Below are 21,247 nucleotides of genomic sequence, written 5' to 3' on the forward strand. Positions count from 1 at the left end.
CAGCATCTATTCCTACCATATTAAGTTCCTTTCTGATGTATTTCTCTGAGGAGCAGAAACTCAGCATGGTTACTGGATTAGTCCAATTTCTATGCTTTTAGCATGAAATGCACTTGAAATTATGAAAAGAACTATATACTGAATGTTCTGAGTGTTCAGTACTGAATGCTCAGATTTTTTAGGCAGAATTGGGTTAATTTTTACACTAAGTTTCAGAAAACTCAAATTTCACAGTGCTCAGAGACTGCACGTTGTCTTGCTGGCTCTTACAAGCAAGAGCACCGAAATGGTTTAAAAGCAACATCCCAAGACTACCCTGAAACATTTAGTAAAGATTTCGAAGTTGCAAGTAAGCATCAACTCCCATCGAATACGTAGTACATAAACTTTTGATATATGCTTTGCAGCAGCAAAACTTAAGTATTAACTACTCTCAAGCCATTACATCAAACAATTCTTGACAGTAATCAGCCGTTTGTAAAAATGGTCATGCTAGTTATAGCTCTCCATTTCAACAAAGCCAAAATAGACTAAAATGGTATGGATGCCCTATATACTGCGATAGCTACAGATAAACTAGGGCTCTAACAAATCTGACATTTCAAGTGCACTGTTGTGCTAGATTACACAACTCCTGAACACAGGCAAAAAGTCAATTGTTTGTTGCAGTTTTCTTATTTCTGCAAATTATGCATTCCATGTAAAACAACCCACTGACACCAAAATAATGTATTTCCGAAAAAACCCAAAAATATACTTGAAATTACAATACAGAAGTCAAAAAAAGTCTGCTCTGGAACCAGACTAAATGAACTGTCTACACATCACATAATTGAAGTTAATTTTTTACGTAGAGTTGGCACTCCCACAAGATGTTTTGGTTGATTTAAAAATATCTCTCTAGATAAAACTATGCAATTTGGTAGTTAAGTTATAAATTCTTAGAGATAAAAAAGAAATTTAAAAAAGAAGTTAGGACAAACAGAATCACAATGGAACCAGATTATCTGGGGAACAGACTTCAACAAAACATAAGCACGAACTTTCTGATGCAAGAAACTTTGCATACAGTTATGACAACACACTAGCAACTCCACAGTAAATCCTGAGCCTAGAGTCACTTCTATAGCCTAGAGAGAGAAATTGAGTTAGGGGACTGTTCCACACCAGTAGATTTCCATCATCCCAGCTGAACACTAAAAGCCAAACGAAAGTCAGTCAGTTTGAGAACATCAACATAGCAAATTAATGCAAAGAGGCTGCTTCAATAGAATTTCATACCCAAGCCTTATTTTGGTTTTTGGGAGACAACCCTAGAGATGTTTTTCATTCATTTTCCACAGAAATGCAAGTAGAAACTACTTCACTCTTTTGTATTTGCATAACTCTTCAAAAGTAAAGATCACTACACAAACGTTTGCATATACTGGGTTTTTAAGATTTTAACACAAAAAAGTGTGACAACCAAATATGTCTCTAGAGATTACCAAGTAATCGATGCAAACTTCATCAGCCTTACCTTTTGGTTTATTTTCAGCTTCTGATTTTACTACTTCTGATGAGTTTTCTGGTTTTGTTGTACTGGAAAAGTGAATTAACTTTGTTCCAGGAGGATGGTTAGGTGATGGCTATATGAACGGAAGAGAACTTTGTTAACAAAAATTCACTGAGTTTTACTTTTGATTAGGCTACAAGACATACTTAAGTTTTCATTAGCTGAGATGATGCAAATGACCATCTCCAAGAGATTCAATGAACTTTCTCATTAAGTACTTAACTTACTGTAGTTACTTCATTACAACCACTGTAATTAGAATTTCGTCTACCAACTGAAGACACAGCACAGCTTTCAAACTGGAAACCAATCTCAGGACACTGCCAGATACATTTTTGCAATCATATTTCATCAGTTCCAAGTGCTACTGTTCCATTATCCTGAAAATTGCCTCCTCCAGCACAGAAGTGGTTATTTAACAGCTCTGCTGAAAGTAACTAACTGACCATGCTTACTTTGCACTGGAATAAAGCAGGAATATTAAGTAGCCATACAGCACCTCAGCAGAAGAGGCAACCAGTTTTTAACTACTCAGACAAATGTAAGAGCATGTGAAAGCTTGTCCCAGTTGCCTTTCTCAGCGATTCATACAGAAGCAGAACAGATAAGTCACTAAAGAATTCTCCATAATCAAAAAAACAGAGAGGCATTGCAACCAGTAACAAGTTTCAGAATTAACATCTAATCAAAATAATTGTTCCAATATTATTTTTTTTTTTCCCCAGGAGCCTTACTGAGCTGCCAGGAAGATTCAGGCAACTTCAGTTGCAGCCACTTCTTCCCTGAGAGCTACAAACATAGAATATCATCTTGTTGACAGCACTTACCTGAGCAGCCCCAATAGTGCTACTGACGTGAGAAATCCCATTGCCTTTAGTTACTTTGTTCATTTTCATTTACAGTTAAACTGCCTACTTACTTTCTACTGCCAGAGAAACTAAGTTTACTCCCCTTAAAGCCAGATGATGCCTGTGGGCTGGTGTTTGGTACCTCTGACATACTACAGAGGAAGCCACAGTCACTTGGGATGTTCTTGGAGTACATATGCAATTTAGCTTGCTCGAGAATGCTGTATGAAGGAAGCACTAAAATAACTCACCTATGAGATTAAAAAAGTCCAACAAGGAAACAGTTCTCTACATTCCCCTATTTGAAAAGGAGATGCAATTAGAAGTGAAAGGAAGTTTAAGCAGACAGGATATAAATAGCCTGAGCCCAGGCAGGACACTGGGACCAGCTGAAACCTACTTATCTCCTGCACTTCAGATACATCAGTGCTCAGACTTCCTGTGCTGAAAATTTTCTGAATTCCTCAAGGGAAGGAAAGCCCTCTTTAGTCTAGATTTTCCTGGTGGCACCTTTTTTCCTTACTGGCTTAAAGACTGAGAATGCTCTTCCAGCACCCCTCCATCTAACTCCAAAGTGAGATAAGCACAAATCCAAAGCAGCTGTCCATTTTTGCAAGACCATGAGAATTAGCTCCCTAGGGCTCTCCATGTTGTTCTGTGGGTCTGTCCACCCTTGGGATGATTTTGGCAAGAAGCGTAAGTGGAATATTAAGTGCTAAACTCAACTGTTTATTTCACTGCCTTTAAGCTATGCAAAACGGTTTTCTCACTTCATTTCCCCTCTTGCTGAAAAACAGCCTACAAACAACTTTCCAGACAAGCCAACCACCAAAACAGAGTGCCAACAAATTTTAATGTTTATACACTGTCAAATAACACAACTCAAAATGTCTGAGCAGACTTCATATTAATTGAACAAATTTTACATAGGCTCTTTATATTCCCAAGTTAAAAGGTAGAGTGTAGGGAAATGTGCTTTTGAACTACCAATCTCATGACAAGAAAGCACACTGAAAGCTAGGTCGTGAAACCCTAGTCTAACAGCATTCACACAAAGGGTGTAGTGATCCCACAAACTCCTATTTCAAAGGAAGAGCCTTGAGAGAACCAAGGAAGATCAACATGCCTTCATGGAAGCACAGAGTGGTTTGGGTTGGAAGGGACCTTCAACGATGATCTAGTCTAGCCCCTCTCCAGTGGGCAGGGGCACCTTCCACTAGATCAGGTTGCTCAAAGACCTGTCCAACCTGAACAATTCCAACGATGGGGCAACCACAGCTTCTCTGGGCGACCTGTGCCAGCGTCTCACCAACCTCACAGTAAAGAATTTCTTCCTTATATCTAATCTAAACCTACCCCTTTCAGTTTAAAACCATTGTCCCTTGTCCTGTCACTACAGACCTCGGTCTCTCTCCATCTATATACTGAATGGATGTAATAAGGACTCCCCAGAGCCTTCTCTTCTCCAAGCTCAACAACATCTTCCTTAGGAGATAACATTTCCCAAGCCTTAAACAGAAGGTACCACACTTGTAACTCATTTTCTGAATCATCTGATGTTTTGTCTGGACCAGAAACAAAGAGGACACACATCATGACTATAGGTGGATAAGCCATACTCTTAGCCCTGCTACCCAAGGAAAACACATCCAAGGACATCTCTGTCCCTACCCTCATCCCAGGGTCTCACCCAACCTTTTCCCCTACACCATTACAATTACTTCCATGGTAGCAGTGGAAAGCAAATCAGTCAGCAAAACAGCATTAATGACCGTAACCCACAGACAAATTTGAAATTGGACAAAGGTTTTATAAGCTTTCTTTAACTGATCACCTGAGTGAAAACTGAAATATCGGATTATCTCAGCTGCCTTGAATTTCTCAAAATCTTAAAATCCATATATAAGCTCTTGGTATAAATGATGCATAAATTCAAGATAAAGGACTGAGCATCACTGTTGTGCTTCCAAGGGGTCAGAGTGCTACCAAGTTCAGATCAAAATAAAACTCAAACTAAAGCAAGTCCACTGTCATCACATCATCTACTTTCTCCTAAGCTTTAAGTTCAATATAGAGAATAGAACTGCTCCTTGTCCCCACCTCACTCATAAAAAGGGGGGAAAGAAAATGAAAGAGGATGTTAAACTGTAAAACAGTATTTTTCAGGCTTACACAATCAGCAGTTTATGTAGCTCATTACCTTAAGAAACCACCACAGCTAAAAGCTTGGCAGCATTCACTGAAGGTCATTCACATTAGTAATTATGGTTGACACCTACAACAATTTCAACATCCCACAAAACCTGGAGAAAACCCAAACAAAAAACTAAACAAACCCCAAAATATTCCTTGCTTTAAAGGCCAAGATTAACTTGTATAAGAAGACTTAACAGTCTTGTCCCAGACTATATACAAAGTATACTATGTATAGTGTATACAAAGTATACTATAGTATACAAAGTATACCATATACTATGATAAAAAGCAAACTACAAGAGACCTCATACTGTAGATGTGCTCAAGAAATTATTACGTCTTAATGCAAATGGCTTTGAAATGACAATTTTTATATCAGCTTGGTTTTCTCTCTGTTTTAAATTCCAAGACATTTTAATAGACCTCCTGAAATCAATGCCATATATAACTCACTATGAAAGAGGTTTGAGTGTGTTTGTTTTGTAGGCAAGAGCCCTATGAGATGACTATGGTCTGATTATGGAAGAATATTGACAAATTTTAAAATGGCCAGTATGTTCAGCATCTGTAAGATACTGTGTCTTCAGATTCCACGTCTTTAAAGTTATTTTTACAGGAAACCGAAAAATAACAATATGAAATGCTACAAACCTTATCTTGCTTTTTATCTTCTGACTCATTACTGGATAATCTTGTCTTAAGCTTCACTGAGCCTTCTTTAAAGATATCTCCAAACCCAACGCCTCGGATTTTCTTTGGCTGTGCTGGTCCGGATCCAGGTTCACTCCCATTTCCTGGAGAGGCCACAGGTGAGGTAGGACCACTGAAGACAGACTCTGAACGCAAAAAATTAAAGAAATAATTGTTTTAATATCTGAAACAATTTATCTGCTCTTCTGGGGAAAAAAAGTGGAAGTACCATAGCTGGGTGGATTGCTCTTACTGAACAGTTTTTCTAGAAACATTATTGTAGCTGTAATATCTCACATTTGTTCTAGTTGTATATTTAACCTAAGACCATTTTAAATAACTCCAGTGCTGCACCTAACAACTAGGTCATTAGATCAGTAATATTTCTTGCTATTTCAATTATCAGTCAGGCTTCACAATCTGTTAATGTCAATGCTTTCCATTAGTTTTACAAAACATTGCTTACACATTCTCTGAAGAAAAAAGCTTGCGTTTGCACAGCTATAGTTGCTGAAAGCAATAATCAATAAAGGTCCATAATGAGTCCTACCATGTTTCAACATCCATAGGAAGAGAAGTCAGTGTTTCAGTAGCAGAGTGATGATTCCCAAGGCACCGAACTGAAGTTCTCCTATTGCTCAAAATGCACTATCAAAAATACCTGAAAATAGTTTCTGGCAAATTTATTTAAATAGCTTTCTAACCTGATAACACTTAAAGCCTATTTTAAATGAGTTAAGCATTCAAATCAGATACGGTTGTTTGAGATTAATCAATGCTAGAAAACACAAGTTTCTTTAAATCTTTCAGTTTTAAGGGAGAACATTTATCTACCCCCAAGAAATGTAGTTCGGAGAAGAACTTAATTTAGGTGTTAGGAGCTTTTAAGACTTTTTTTTTTCTTCTTTTTAAATTTACCATCTAATCTGTTAAAACTTAAAAAACGGTATTCATGGGCAAATTATTTCCACATGCAGAATTCCAGGAGATAGTAATGTGAAAATAGACAGATTTTATAAACCAAATTCACAGTAGCCTCCTCATCTTTTAGCCTTTCAGTTAAGTTCTTCTCAGCTTATGAATGCCTGGAAATTGCAGTAAAGATTAAAGCCTCTTCCCTCTACCATAAATTTAAGGGGTTTTGATAATATCATGAAGCTGTGCAGGTCTTGACTTCAGTTTCTCATATTTTCTCAACCAAATTACTCTTCACTAAGTTATATTCCTCTTAGATATCTAAATGTATAGCTAGACATTTCATTGATGAGAAAAGGCCAAGTTGCGTGTTTGAAAGACTGTAGATCAGTGAATGGGGCATTTACTGTTTTCCAGAAGTGAGGAAAAAAATAGCAGATACCAGAGATCCTGACTGCAAAAGTACTAAGCATTAAATATAACCCCCAAAGGTATGAGGGGCTGGAAATCCTAACTTGTTAGTTACTGACAGAAAGTACAATTACTTCAAATTACTCTTCAGTCCCACTGATCTCATTATTTAGGAATTAAGACTAACACATAACCATTTGTAAATTCGTCTCACCAGACCCCACTAAACTCAGGGAACCTGACCTCCAAGGAGACAGCCACTGGGACTGTTCAAGTTAAACAACTCTTATTTTATAGTACTGCAATTATTTCCACAATGTACCAAAAAAAAAAAAACAAAACCAAGCCAGGCTCCTCTATCTCTGAGCAAACCCCTGTTAGAAACAATCAATACTGAACATCTTTTAAATGAGGGTGCACATTACTACAAGAACAAACAAACAAAAAAAAAAAAATCACTTTTTCCCTTGAACATTACACAGCTGTCCTTAAGCATCGATTAACTTGTGTTAAGATGTCATTCCCAAAGAACACTCCCATTCCAGCAGTATCATATCTCATGTCCCCCGGCTTCAAACAGGTCTTCACACAGAGAACACCTCTAAAGTGCAGTTTCAAGGGTAAGTACCGCCTGTAAAGCATGTGCCTGCCTGCCACCACCCAGCCCCAAACTGCAGCCATAGACTACTGGCTTCTGCCACTGCCTGACAGTCATAGCCACAAAGGAATGGCTAAGTGCAAGTACTGCCTTAAGAACATTTTCTTGTTGGATTAAAACATAATGAAGAACCAGGGCCCCTTTCCCAGGATTCATTTTAAGTCGAGGCTCTCTGTACAGTTTTGATTCGAGTTTTAATTCTCAGCTGACATGGTTAAGTGCTTAGGTTTTCCACGTTAGGGAACTCATATCTGTGAGAATAAGACTGAAAAAGGCTATTAAATGGAAGAATAATTTTATATCCAACACTACAAAAAAGCTCAACTCTGAACATGAAAAAATTTCTATAGATAAAATGCAGAATATAATTTGCAAGATCAAGACTTTGACTTCAATTTTATTAGATGTGCATTGGGAGCAAGACAGGTACCTTCAAACTCAGCATCAATATTTTTTTAGACTTAAATGAAATAGCTACTGTTTTTTGGAAGCTTGAATTCTTCGCAACTTTTGTTGTACTACAACCATAATACTCCAAATTACACCCAAGATCTAAAATGACTTTGCAACAGAATACCACCTGTGTCATCCAGAGCGTCCTGTGTTTCTCCATCATCCATCAATTCCAATTCTTTCACAAAGTTTGAAGGAAACAACCCTGCCTTGCCATTCAGTGTTCCACTCCACCAGCCTTCTTCTACCTGCACAGAAATATTTTGCACATTACCAATAATGCAAAAGGAAATTCTTATCAATTCTATTCATACCTCACTTATAAAACCCTACAAACAACTTCAGGAAAGTTCAAATGACCATATTTTCTCTTTAAAGAAACCTACCAAATATGTAGAAACAGTATGCAAAAGAGTGAGAAAATAATTTACTGTCACTTCCATCAGCACAGCAGTGATCAGGAAACATGAGACTAGCCTCATGCCAATTAATCTAGAAGAGCAGTAAAACATTCATCAACTTTCTCAAGGTAAGACAGAATAACTGTCATTACACATCTAACAGAGGAAGGAAATATTAAACTGTTTATGAAATACAGATGCAACTTTTAGCCTGGCTTTCTAAGGAAATTATGTATTCTTGATGTCCATCTGTCTTTTCCAGTTTCTACCAGTCCTATTTCCACTGGCCTCATATCCATTAAGCAGCTTCAAACAACTTTGACCAAAAGACACAAGTTTCGAAGACACACTTTCTATAGATAATGCTGAGTAGAACAGAAAAAGGTCCTTAAGGACATCACAGAATAATGGAAAACTAAGCTCCCCAATTCCTTCTAGCAGGAGGCACCTGCCTGAACAGGATACTCCTAGCTCCACATGTGTCAGAAGGTACAGATACCTTCCCATCAGAGCTGGCCAGCTGATGAAGGTATCAGAGACACACAGGGATTTTGTGGTGGCACACAGCAGTCCTTAGGAAGAAGTCTGTTGGATGCCAGATTTTGTTGACTTTACTATTCACAAAACAACTAATTTTGGCACTGGAAATAAAAATGTTCAGAAATTAGGGAACATAATGACTCTAATGCTCAGTTATGTGCTTGGATTCCTGGTGTGTCATTTACACCACAGTACTCCAAAATTTGATGGAACATTTATCAGGAATATCCCACAGTCCCAAGTCGAACAGGTAAAAGCTGAGGATGCATTGGTGACGAGGTCAAACAAGGACAGAAGACAGTAAGAATCATGCTCTTCAAATTTATGAAGAGTTTTCAAAATGTCTTAAATCAAACATAATTGCCTAACAATCATTATTTAAAAACTATAATTAAGATAAATTTTCAAAATATTTTGTTTCAATTGCTCTGAGGCTGGAAAGCTCTTTTTAGATAAGAAAGAAAAACAACCCAGTGGTTGTTTACATTATCTTTTTTTAGCCTTGTTTTGTAGGTCACTATGCCTGACACACAGGCATAGTTTTTAAATGCTAGCCTACCTCCAGGCAAGCAGAACGCATGCAAAACTTGGCAGCTACAGACAGGCAATGAAAAAAAGCACTGTTATTTTTAAAGACAGGCTGGTGCTAAAATACAGCTTTGCTGTGGATGGTTCAAATTCTGGTCCTCTGAAACAAATTTTAAGCACAGATTCCTGGTAAGTGCTGATCAGGCTCCAGAACCTCATGCTTTACATAATACATTATAGAAAACTAAAAATGAAATGCCCTGACTCACCCTTATTATACTCAAGAGATATGAGAAAGGGACTTTTAATGTTATGATACAGAAAGCAACTTGAGCATCCATTTATTCTTCTGCTAAGAAATCAGATCAGCAAAGCACTTTACAGACTTGCAAGGCAAAGGGATGACAGTTCAGAGAGAGTCAGGAACAAAAAAACTTTCTGAATGTACTTGCTTCAGCCTCCTCACCACAGTGTCTTTGAAAAACCCAACTCCATACAAACTATATTAACAGAAAAGGTATCTTTTAATCGACAGTAAAAAACAGGTTAAAAAAGTTCTACACAGTTTGGAGGAGAGCATCTGTGCATCAGCAATACAGATGACAATTTCACAACTCTTATCTTCCATTTCAAAATCTTACCACATGATACAATTTCCACAAGAGGGAGTTACAGCTCTGGTATGCACACCAGTACCCTGTGTGAATTCCACCAACTTACAGAAATAAGATGATGAAAACACAAGACTTCTAAACAAAGGGCGGAAAAGAAAGGCTGAAACAAGCAGTTTTGCCAATCTGATATTTATTTTTTAATAAAAACTCCACTAATGGAGTCATACAAATTTTAATTATTTACACAGCATGCAAATATTACAAATATAATACTACATAAAAAAATCTGCTATTTAGTGCTGCATCTGACAGGAGTGGGAGGAAAATATAAAGGAAAAACAAAAATTCTACAGCAATGATACAGTTGTCACATGCACTTTGTGTGTGTATTTTGCATAAAAAACCCCCATATTCTGTAAACAAAAAACCCTGCCGATTCAGCCAGCACCTAGCACTGAGGCCTTCTTCCCTAAAGGCTAATTCTGGCCCTTGTAGCCCACTCTCTTCAATACTAGACATTTATTTCTGAAACCATCAGACTCCACCTTTGATTTCACCATTAGTAGTGTCAGTTGTAACTACTCAATTTATGAAAAGAATTGCAAGGGCTAAATACTGAATTATTCCCAGGTAACTGTTAGAACTGATCCCCTGTGCAGCTGATTTTACCCATAAAAAAAATTACCAAATGATCTTTCCGTGAAGTAACAGCTAGGAGTTATCTGCATATATATAAATAGCACCTTTTATATATATAAGTGAAAGCAAACTGCCTCCCAGTTGTTAAGGCAAGTTACCCAAGACAAGCTATCCCAGCATGTTGCACAACCAGTGGATGGTATTTTCTATCATTCTTCACATTTCTGGTCCATCAGTAGTTTTGTGAAGCAGACTAAGTCTACACCTGTCAGGTCTATTCTAAACTATCAGAAAAACAGTGCACAAACAGCTCTGTACTAATAGTTATCTGCAATATTTTTCTACCTGGTAGCATTTGTCTAAAAGTGTGATTAAGAGTTTTTCTCAGAAGTAGCAGAGGCTGGGTACTACAAATATATATTTTCAAATCATCAGGAAAAGAAGCATGGGGAATCACTAAAAAAAAATAAAAATCCATATTTCCTTAAGAAATCAGATGAGGAAGTGCCTTGATCTTTTTATTCCTGTTTGGCTACTCGTTCATCTTCAATATATCACACTGAACACCCTCCCAAAATAATTCCAGATGTTGACATGTGCCACCCAAAATAACAGCTTCTGCAACAGTTTACTGCATATGCCATCTCCTGTAAATACTTACATTGGACCAAAGTCACAACTGCCTTGTACAGGCACTATCTACAAACTAAACTGGTAAGGTTACCCAGGAGAACTCCTTCACAAAACACCCATACACAATGGTATTTACAAAACTGAATTCAGTGAGCAGGTTTTACAAATATCTTGCTCTCTTTATTCAAAGAGAACAAATTCTACAAGTCATTAGTGCAAATGAATCTAAAAGCATAATTTTTTCCTTGCTAGAGGAGTAGAAAAGTCCTTCCTGGCAACTGTTGGGATCCTGGAGAGTTAGTACTCTCTTCAAAAGAGGTCATGCATATGAAAAACACAACCTCAAATCTACTTAAAAAGCACCACCAGACACATGGCTAAAAAGAAAGGTTCTGCCTTCTTCATCAAACTCTCAGGGAGGTATTAAGAAGACAGCACCAGTGAAAGTCAGAACACGCCATGCAGAAGTTTTCCACCTAGTTCTGAAAAGGTTCCTTCCTTCCACAATTGCTCTGGTCTTTTCTTCAGTTTCCATGACAGATTTCATTCTTGTAAGAGACGTTCCTCCCACATATTCAAGCCTCCCACAGTACAAGTTGCGACTGAACGGAACAGGTACCATGGAAACATGTAGGTAGGAAAAAGTAAGAAACCCCCACTCAAACACATAGGATCATTGCCAAAGTCTGAACATCAAGACATATCTTTAACTGCATGTCTTAGCCAGTGAGAAAGGAAGGCAATAGAAATAATAACATGATGTTGAGTATATTTGCATACTTCATATTTTTGTGCAGGTAGGTTGAAGTATATTGTACTACACATATAGGCTTCTTATTGAATACTGTTACAACTAGTTCAAAGTTTCAATGAGTTTACAAGGAAGCATGAAACTAGCAAATCAGGTCACATAACATTTTTCACCTAAACCAAGTTAGAGTATGTCAACTTAAAGGAAACTGGTCAAACAGTTTTAACATAAGCAGACAAGGATCACATAGACAGGGCCAAAGAAAGGTAAAGTCTTTTGAAAAAGGAATCTGTTTAACAGATCATAATTTATTGCTGAAATGATCAAATATTTCTCTAAACATCTAGCATTCAGTGATTTAGAATTAGATCCTGAGACAAAGAACTCCTAAACAATTAGCTCTATCTTCAAAAACACTATTTCCCATGCTATTTTTCCAACATCCTTGTAATTTAAGTAATCATCCCAAAAAACAATTTGACTTTTGGACACATAAAGAGACGATCAGCTCTGTAAAACAGCATACCTCTTCATTGATGTCGATCACATCCCCCAGCTTGAGTTCCAGCTCATCCTCATTCTGCGGGACGTATTCAAAGAGCACTTTGCACTGCCGCTTCTTGCACCCTGAATCAAAGGAAATGGTGAAAGCAAGAATGCTTGTAAAGGTCAGCTCAGCTCCTGAGGATCAAATCTGACCAGAAGACCCATAAACCATCCCAAAAAGATATGTAGCTTTTGTTGCTGGTTTCCCAATTTGCTTGTGTCACTTTAGGCTAGGAGCCCTATCTTAGAGCTTGAAAACCATCAAGCTTCACAGACTGCCAATTACAAACAAATAAATACTACACTGCCAATTACCAACATGCTATAAAAAACATGTTGACACAAGCAAGTCAGATAAATCCACACTACAATGATTTTTCAAGTTATTTCCTGACCAAAATCTGGAGGAATGACAACCCCTGCAAGTTGCAGTGTTAGCACCTGCTCAGAAGAAAACGTGCAAGTTTGAGCCTCCTGTAAGCAATCCTGAAAGAAGTAATACATGTTTTATTCTGCACAACACTGAAGTGCAAACAGCTTTGCTAAGTACAGGTCTGAGGTAATGCTAACATTCGCTCAGCTCATATTTCAAAATCCAAACTCATTTTTATCTGTGAGTGCAAAAAACCTCCCTTTTCTCAGTGCCAGTATGGAGTCAAAAAATTAAACCTCGGCTTCAATTAGTATTTGTCAAAGGCAAAATTAAAATAAACTGCGGTCTTTAGATGTTTGCCACATATCATTAAAGCTCTGCAGGCATTAAAAAGACAAAATGACATCCCCAGAGGGGAGAGCACTGAAGTGGCTTCCAACAACCCCTCCAGCCAGAGGGGTGTGAAGCCAGTTGCCCAATTACTCTGCATATACCTTGAAGTGATGCTACTGCTGAACCCTGAGAGTTTAGGCATTTCTCTTTCACACAAGAGGTCTTCAGACTTTTGCCACAACAGAGCAGTCAGCACACTTTTGAAGGCAACAGGCATCCTGAGTTATGACCCCCACACACTCCCTATCCTCTTCAGAAACAATCTGCCACAGCTTAAGTGAAAATATGAATCAAAAGCTTGAAGTGATAAAGCTTAAGCTTGTAGGAGCTGTATAATTTCTATATTTTCTCTCATACTTTGCACTCCTTCCATAGTCAAGTTTTATTGACTAAGATTAGCTGGGTAAAAGCATTTCAAAGCACTGCCTCCAAGATTGATCCTTGTCTTATTGTAGCAGTGTTGAAAGTCCAAAGTCAGACGTTTAGAAGACCGCCACACCCAGCGTTCTCAGTCCAAAACACACCAAACACCTGAGTAATATTCAGCATCTAAAATTTCTGAGAGAGCACTCACCAAATCAAGAATCTTCTACATGCTGGTATATGGTCTGTGCTCTAAAAAGCTTAAGAGAGGCAAGAAACAAATAAACCAGAAGTATGAAGTTCTGTGGCTCATTTCTAATAACATGTAATTGCCCACATAATACACCCTTCTTTTAACTCCACTGAAACTCATGCATCAGCCAGGAAGGATTGTTAGGTTAACAGTAATTGCAATAAACGGTTCACTGACCTTTACTGCCTCATACAGCGCTTTCAGGGCTCCTCCTCTGTACAAGATTAACCGATACCAAAAGAAGGCAAATTAAAAAGTCATGGCCATTTGGTATAACTCTGATCTTGACATTCCTTTTCATATTGTAATTCTATCTAAATGGGGAGGAGGCAGATAAAACAAACCCACAGGTGCATTTCGCATCCAGAACTCTTTCACCTGAAGTCTGTTTTCAGTGATACCCAGTTTAGGAAGTAATGGTGTCCAGTTTTGAAAATCCCTAGATTACCCTAGGAAGCTAACCAATCTGCTCAGAAAACTTCATGTGGTGCTGCAGGACTGCTGGGCTGGCAGCCCCTGGGCAAGTCTGTCTGTTTCCAAAGCAACTTGTCTTGCTTCAGGTTTTATTTGTTTTGTGCAGGGTAAACAAAGTTTAGCCCTTTGTTGCTGTAATTTAGCACACCTCCTGTATTTTCCTTTTCCTGAATAAGGACAGCCATCTAACTCACAAGGAATGCTGCCTGCAGCTTACTACCCACCTGATAGAAAATACCTGAATTAAGCGAGAGCTGCACAGAACAACACAAGGGACTTCCCAGGCAGAGACAACCTACCTCACCACACACTGGGAACTTGCTACTAAGGAAGCTTAACTTTGTTTTTAATGTTGTAAACCTCCCTCATTTTACCAGCTTAGGAACCAGAAACAGAAAGACAACTATGCACTGGAAACCTTTTGAAGGAATTGAATGATTGCCCATGCACAGAGCAAACAGGATCTGCAGGAGCTGTTCAAACAGTCTCCCAGAAAAAAAGAGAACAGCAAGTAAAATAGAAACGCAGAGATTGTCGTTATGCCAAGTAAACAGTTGTGTGCTTAAAGGAAGGTGCTTGAACACCATTTTCTTATAGGAGGATGAGACTAGCCAGAGCACTACAGAGTTTGAAACCAAGTGGTACCTACTACCCTGGCCACAGCCACACAGCCACCAGCATGAGAACGAAAAAGGCTAAATATGGGATCATTCCAGGGTTAGGGAGACCAGAACGAGTAGCCAACACCTCAACTGGTATCATATCATGTTCACAGAATCACAGAATCCTAGAATATCTCAAGTTGGAAGGACCCATAAGGACCGTGTTGATATCCTTTTGGAGTCTGGTTGCATTAATCTAGGAACAGCATTCATCTTTCAGGCTAGGTTTTCAAAAGCCTGCTGATGCAACCATTTAACAGGCACATATGTGCTGTTGCCAATATGTATAGCAAATCTGATCTGTGTATGAAATGATTTTGAAGGTAATGTCATTAGTTGCCTAGAAGAAGGTTTCAAAAAATTTAGAAATCTGGTGGTCCCATTTCAGGGCTTTAAAATATGAATAGAGGCTCTTCTCCTTTTATGGGCAAAAATTCAAAGCATAAACATACCAGAAACAGTAAGTTCTGAATTCTTTCTTTTAAAAAAAGCAAGCTTAAATCATAAATGCCTGCAATATCTTAAAAGAGAAAGGAAGTCAGAGTCAATTCAAGCAATGTCTCTTATAAGACTGAGATGTCCAAATACAAATCACAAGTCAATTTTCTGGATACAGGGAATGTTAGGTTTTCTGCTCTAGGTTTTAGTCACCTCTGTTTAAATACTGGCATTAAAACATAGAAACCACAGATGCAGAGGCATCCAGTCTGCGCTCCCACCCATTCTAGGGGTTGCAGTTACAATCAAAGACCACTACTTTTTCTTAAACACCACCAACTCCATCTTATTTCACACTAGAAGCAAGCCTACCAAACAAGAGGAACCTTGTTTGTAAGCCCTGAGTTTATAGAAAAATTTGTATGTTTAAAACAAATGACCACAGGAAGATTTTTTTATTATCATGAACAGGCCTGCAGTTCTCATGCAAGTACCTGACAGTACAAGCAGAGCTCACATGAAGTTACAGATGAACTCTCTGGAATCTGGAAAGCGTCTAAATTCTGTTCCCAGAGAAACTCATGGCTATTGCTGCTTTTAAGAACTACACAGAAGCTTTCCGCCCATGCATCCAGGAACAGAATTTGGCTTAGGATCAAAGTTCTTCCTTCTATGTCTCTAGTTTGCCCTACAACCTTAAAACTAAGTCAGACATTAAATAATTCACGTTTATTAGAAAAACGTACATCAGCATCTTACATAATTAAAGGAATTAGAAAGACTACATACTCTTCTTGAAGGTTTTGGATGGGGGATGAGGCTGAAATCCTCCTGCTGGAAGCCCATAGCTGCTTATACGCTGCACAAGACTGGCTACATTGCCAGATTTCTCCCTCCTGACTGGTACAGCATCATCCTTGGGCTCTACATCCTTCTTAACTTCCTGAAACAAGAGATTTAAAAGACTGAGTGGCCATTTAAATTACCCAAGAGGTCTGTGTTTTAAGACATGCACTCCACAGACTAACAGATCTCAGGTACTTACCATTTGGTGTGTAACAGTGTATTATACTCAAAAATCATGGCATCCTGCAACTAAACATACTACAGACCTTAGTGAACTTTACCCTTTCATACAATCATGTTAGTAAACAGTTAAGCTATATGCTGAGAAAATTCAGGAACAGGCATTGTATCTTAGCCATCTACGTCAAACCTAAAAAAAGTAGCTTTGAACCCAGAAGTCCCACAGCTCATATTTGAAAACATTTTTTTAAATATCACTTCAATGGCAGACCCATAGAGCAGAGCACTAAAAGTATTTCAGTATATAAAACTGTACTAGGTGGTTATCTCTGCTTCAGAAAGCTCAAAGGTTGTTTACAGACAAGTTGCAATTTTACCGCTCGAAGACACAAGTGGAAAAAAGTGAGATACAAGAATTAGAGTGGGAGGAAGTGAGGGGAAAGGTATAGGAAGAAGGTAACAGACATTTTTCTGGTAATAGTCTCCCACATTTCTATCTTTCTAAATTAAGGTGTTAGCATTAGAATTGCATGTGCCAATCAAGTCTAAGAAGACTATAAAGAAAAAAACATTAGCTCTTGACAGAAAAGGCCATGTATGCCGCAGTTATTCAACTGCACCAGCTCATTAAATGAGATTCCAACAGAGAAGAGATACTCTGAAAAAAGGAAATCATCATTTTACACAAGGAGAAACCCATTAAGTCAGATCAATGGTCCATCCACTACAGAACACAGCTCCCAGCAGCCACAATCCCAGACACTCTTTAGAGAACTGGTCTGCAACTCAGATCCTCCCCCACATTCCCAGAGCACTCATAAGGGTTTGATTAGGGAGATACATCCCCTCCTCTCTCCCTTTCATGTCTGAGGATGAAGCTGTCTTAATCGCTTTCTGCATCCATGGTCCTGTCTGCCTTCACAGCTTCCCTGGGGACAGACATCAGATATTTTCTCTCTGCTACAAAAAGAAGCTACTCTCTCTCATCTGCTTTAGGCTGACACCTCACTGGTCCCGCTGCGCACTCTCCACCACTGCATTTAGTTTACCACTACCTCCACAGCTGTGTAAACCTCAAACATATCACCCCTTGGCTTTATCCTCTTAACTGAAGAGTTGAGCCTTGTCATCCCCATCTCACCAGGCAGCTGCTCCATCCCCTAAAACATCTAGCTGCCTGTCCCCATCCCGGTCTTATTAGATCTGATGACACCGGGCATCCTGCCAGTGTTTTGGGCTGTCACTGCACCCAGAGCTGAGGAGTTTGGAGAACTGAAAGAAGCACTACCAGATATTCATGAGCTGATGCTCAACTCTCAACTCGCAGTTCTGTGTAGGCATGGTATGGATTACCTGTTCTTATACACATCATGGTTTAACTGCAGCCAACAACAAAGCAACATACAGCTGCTCGCTCACTGCCCCCTGTCCTGGTGGGATATGAGGAAGCATCAGAAAAATCAAAATGAGAAAACTCGCGAGTTGAAACAAAGACAGTTTAATAGGTAAAGCAAAAGCCATGCATGTAAGCAAAGCAAAACAAGGAATTCATTCACCACTTCCCACCAACAGGCAGGTGCTCAGCCACCTCCAGGACAGCCTGGCTCCGTCACATGTAACAGTTACTTGAGAAGACAAACACCACCACTCTGAATGTCCCTCCCTTCTTCCCTCAGCTTTACTGAGCATGATGTCATATGGTATGGGATATCCCCCTTTAGTCAGCTGTCCCAGCTGTGTCCCCTCCCAAATCCTTGTGTACCCCCAGCCTGCTCGCTGGTGGGGTGAGGAGCAGAAAAGGGCCTGGACCTAGTGTAAGTACTGCTCAGCAATAACTAAAACATCCCAGAATCATCAACACTGTTTCCAGCACGAATCCAAAACATAGCCCCATAACAGCTACCATGAAGAACATTAACTCTATCCCAGCCAAAACCAGCACAACACATGACTTGGCATTTACCTACCTTAAAGCTTATTTGTCACCCTTTTCTCTTGCTCAGCTCATTGCCATCAGTGTGGCATTGGACTACAGAAGAGTTTTATAGCACTCACAAAATGGGAGTGTTCACTGTTAAATCCCCTCTCCAGATGATCAGGGATGCTGAACAAAGCCAGTACCACAACCAGCTCCTGAGGGATCCCACTGACGACTCTGCTCTATCCTGACAAGTCACTGACAAATCCTTTGCTTCTTATTCTTTAAGCAACTTCTAATACGTAAAAGAATTTCCCTCAGTCTCAGAGCAACTTCATTCCTGCAATAACTTGATGGAAAACTTTATCATAAAGACTCTCTGTATACTAAAGTGTGTTACATCCACTGAATCTCACATGCCTGTGAGCTTAGCAAGAGCCTCAAAGCCCTTCAGCTTTCCCACCACCACAGCATTGCAATGTCTCGAGGAAAGCAAACACCCGTAAGTACTCTGCAGCTTTTCATGATCCACTTCAAAACAATTCTTGTATCCACCATCAGCAGCCACGGGTTAACAACTCCACTAGTTACTGCAGCTGTAGCTGCAATAGAATATTTAATAATATTTGAAAACAGTATTGGCAATGCATATATATCCACTTACTAATGTCAGGTGAAGTTTTAAACATAAGCTTTAAAGACAACAAAACCCATGCAATGATGAAATGCCAAAAATATGAGAAACATATTCACCAGTCTGGAACATTAAAACCCAGGTTACTTACGGCAGCTATCCTGCTGGAAAACTCAGCTGGTCTGTGAAATCTACTGATGCTTTAAAACATACTATGAACCTCAAGTCAAACAGTCCGAAGTACCTTCCTATTTCCCTAAAGAGCAGAGCAAGTAGCATAAGCAAGATGACAGACAGCACCATTTTTCCCTCCCACTCATCTACACTACATGAAGGGGCTTTTCAGAAAACATGCGAGCAGTTCCTGCTGTTACTCTCCCTGATTCACAGAGACTTTTGCCCTGGAGATCTTATCTCTGCAGAGAGCCTATCTTCCAAGTCAAAAAACCCCCCAAAACTCCAGAATAGCACCGCATCATATCTACTCAAATGGCAAGCAGACATTTCACATTCCAAAGATTTTGTCCTTCTCAGTCTTAAGAGTTGTTTTTTAGCCAGTTACCTGCAAGTCTGATAAACCGTAAGGAATTAAATTTGTCTACAGCTGAGAAGCTTGCCACCTCCAAAGGACCTTTCTAGCTGTTTTACTGACAAGGGTATTTTAATCAACTGAAAAACATATTGGTACTTGAAAATTTGCCTAGAGTGGTTCTGTCTCTGGATTTTTAAATTTATAATCTTTCACTATGTAATTTATACAGCCTCCAAAAGCTTTCAGCTGCTCCAGGAACTAATGCTTCCCCCATTAACCAGTTTCTCAATCACAACACTCTCCAGTGAGGAGTCAGCTCCAGGCTCCTTCCCTAGGTCTGCACTTCGCAGAAGACTTCAGAGGCAGTTACTTCAGTAACTTTGTGAAAAACACAGAGATGCAAAAGGGAAATGGGGAAGACATACACAAGCAATCTGGTCAAAAATATGATGATCTCTCTTTTTTTCTCCCTAATTAATTACAAAAAATAAAAAAAAAACCACCCACACACCAATTCCAAATGCTAGAATATGCTGTAAGGTAAGTATCACCTTCATCAATAATTTGAAGTAAACATACAATATACTTTTAAGTCCAGCAGTAGTATCAAAGGCAGCAAAGTAATTGTTAGGTTACAAACAACAGTAAACAGAGACAAAAGCAGTGACTACAACAAAAGACCAAAGACCCAAAAAAGAAAGGAGAAATGCTTGAGCGACATTGTTGCTTGGCTTACTAGAAATGGCAAATATAACAGAAAATATAGTGGAATTAGACTGAAAGATAAGTTCTAAAATAATTCTGTGAGCAATAGGTATATGAAGAAAATCTTGCAAACAGATTCAAGGGCTGAAGTTTTAAGAATTTTAGTAGTGGAAATCAGAAAGAATGAGTGGGCACTGGGAGAGACTGGTACCACCAGACCTTCCTAATACAGCTAAGATATGAAAGCCGAATACTTCGATACTCAGTTAAAAGAAACCTTCCTAATCTAAGATATATAAAGAGGATGCAAGGAAAAGATCAAGATGCCTACTTGAAAAGAACAGGAGCAGAGAGCTCCAAATAATCAGAAAATATTTGCAATAAATACACATGGGTAAAGAAACAATGCCAGCCATGCTTGAATCAAAGAATGGATGGTGACATTTTACTTCATGTATCAAAGCACACTGTGACCACAGCATCCAGTGAAGCTGCTTTGCAACAAGGGGAGGAAAAATAGCCACACAAGAGTCTACCACTACAACAACCAGTGGTAAATCTAATTTTGACTAAGAACTACAGACTAAGGGGTTAGTAAGCAGTGCATGCATAAGCCCACAACTGCTTTCTCCATATTTAACCTACTAAACTTTAGAACATCCTTGTAAAGCGAGGACTTTTTTCTTTTTTAATTATTGTTAAAGAGGAACTGCAACATTAATTATCCTTCCTCAGGGCATTAAAAACCACATTACAACCAAACCAAGTTAAAGCAAATTCAGGAATCCCTGGTCTCCACACCCATATGAGGTCCATTACACCACAAATATGTATTTTACATCAGTCCCCCAACAGCATGAAACTGCTCTAAGATTCAAAAGCACATGTCAAGATCCTCTGACATACGCATCCATTATCACTGCCAGCAATTTCATCCTGAGCATCATCGTTAGGACCCTGACTGTTTGGACATGTTAAGATTTTACTGAGGAAATAATTTCTAAACAAGATACATATCAGTTTGGATCTCTGAAAACTGGTATTAATCAATGCAAACATTAATATCTGCCCTATTAATAATGTTAATAAGAGTTTGCA

At 38.8% G+C, this 21,247-nt stretch overlaps 1 protein-coding gene across 3 annotated transcripts in view; it reads right to left on the reverse strand.

Annotated features, from left to right (window-relative positions):
• Positions 1–21,247, reverse strand: part of LOC104359009 (CD2 associated protein) — an 87,470-nt gene that overhangs the window by 28,803 nt on the left and 37,420 nt on the right. For all 3 annotated transcript variants that reach the window (XM_042803547.1, XM_042803546.1, XM_033005036.2), the window contains 5 exons: positions 16,124–16,277; positions 12,359–12,459; positions 7,854–7,974; positions 5,251–5,435; positions 1,520–1,628 (listed from right to left, as the gene is read on the reverse strand). In XM_042803547.1, coding sequence (XP_042659481.1) covers positions 1,520–1,628; positions 5,251–5,435; positions 7,854–7,974; positions 12,359–12,459; positions 16,124–16,277 — 670 coding nt within the window. The remainder of the gene's footprint in view (positions 1–1,519; positions 1,629–5,250; positions 5,436–7,853; positions 7,975–12,358; positions 12,460–16,123; positions 16,278–21,247) is intronic.

This window comes from Tyto alba, unplaced genomic scaffold, assembly GCF_018691265.1.
Source record: "Tyto alba isolate M040663 unplaced genomic scaffold, T.alba_DEE_v4.0 Super-Scaffold_40, whole genome shotgun sequence".
Lineage (NCBI taxonomy): Eukaryota > Metazoa > Chordata > Aves > Strigiformes > Tytonidae > Tyto > Tyto alba.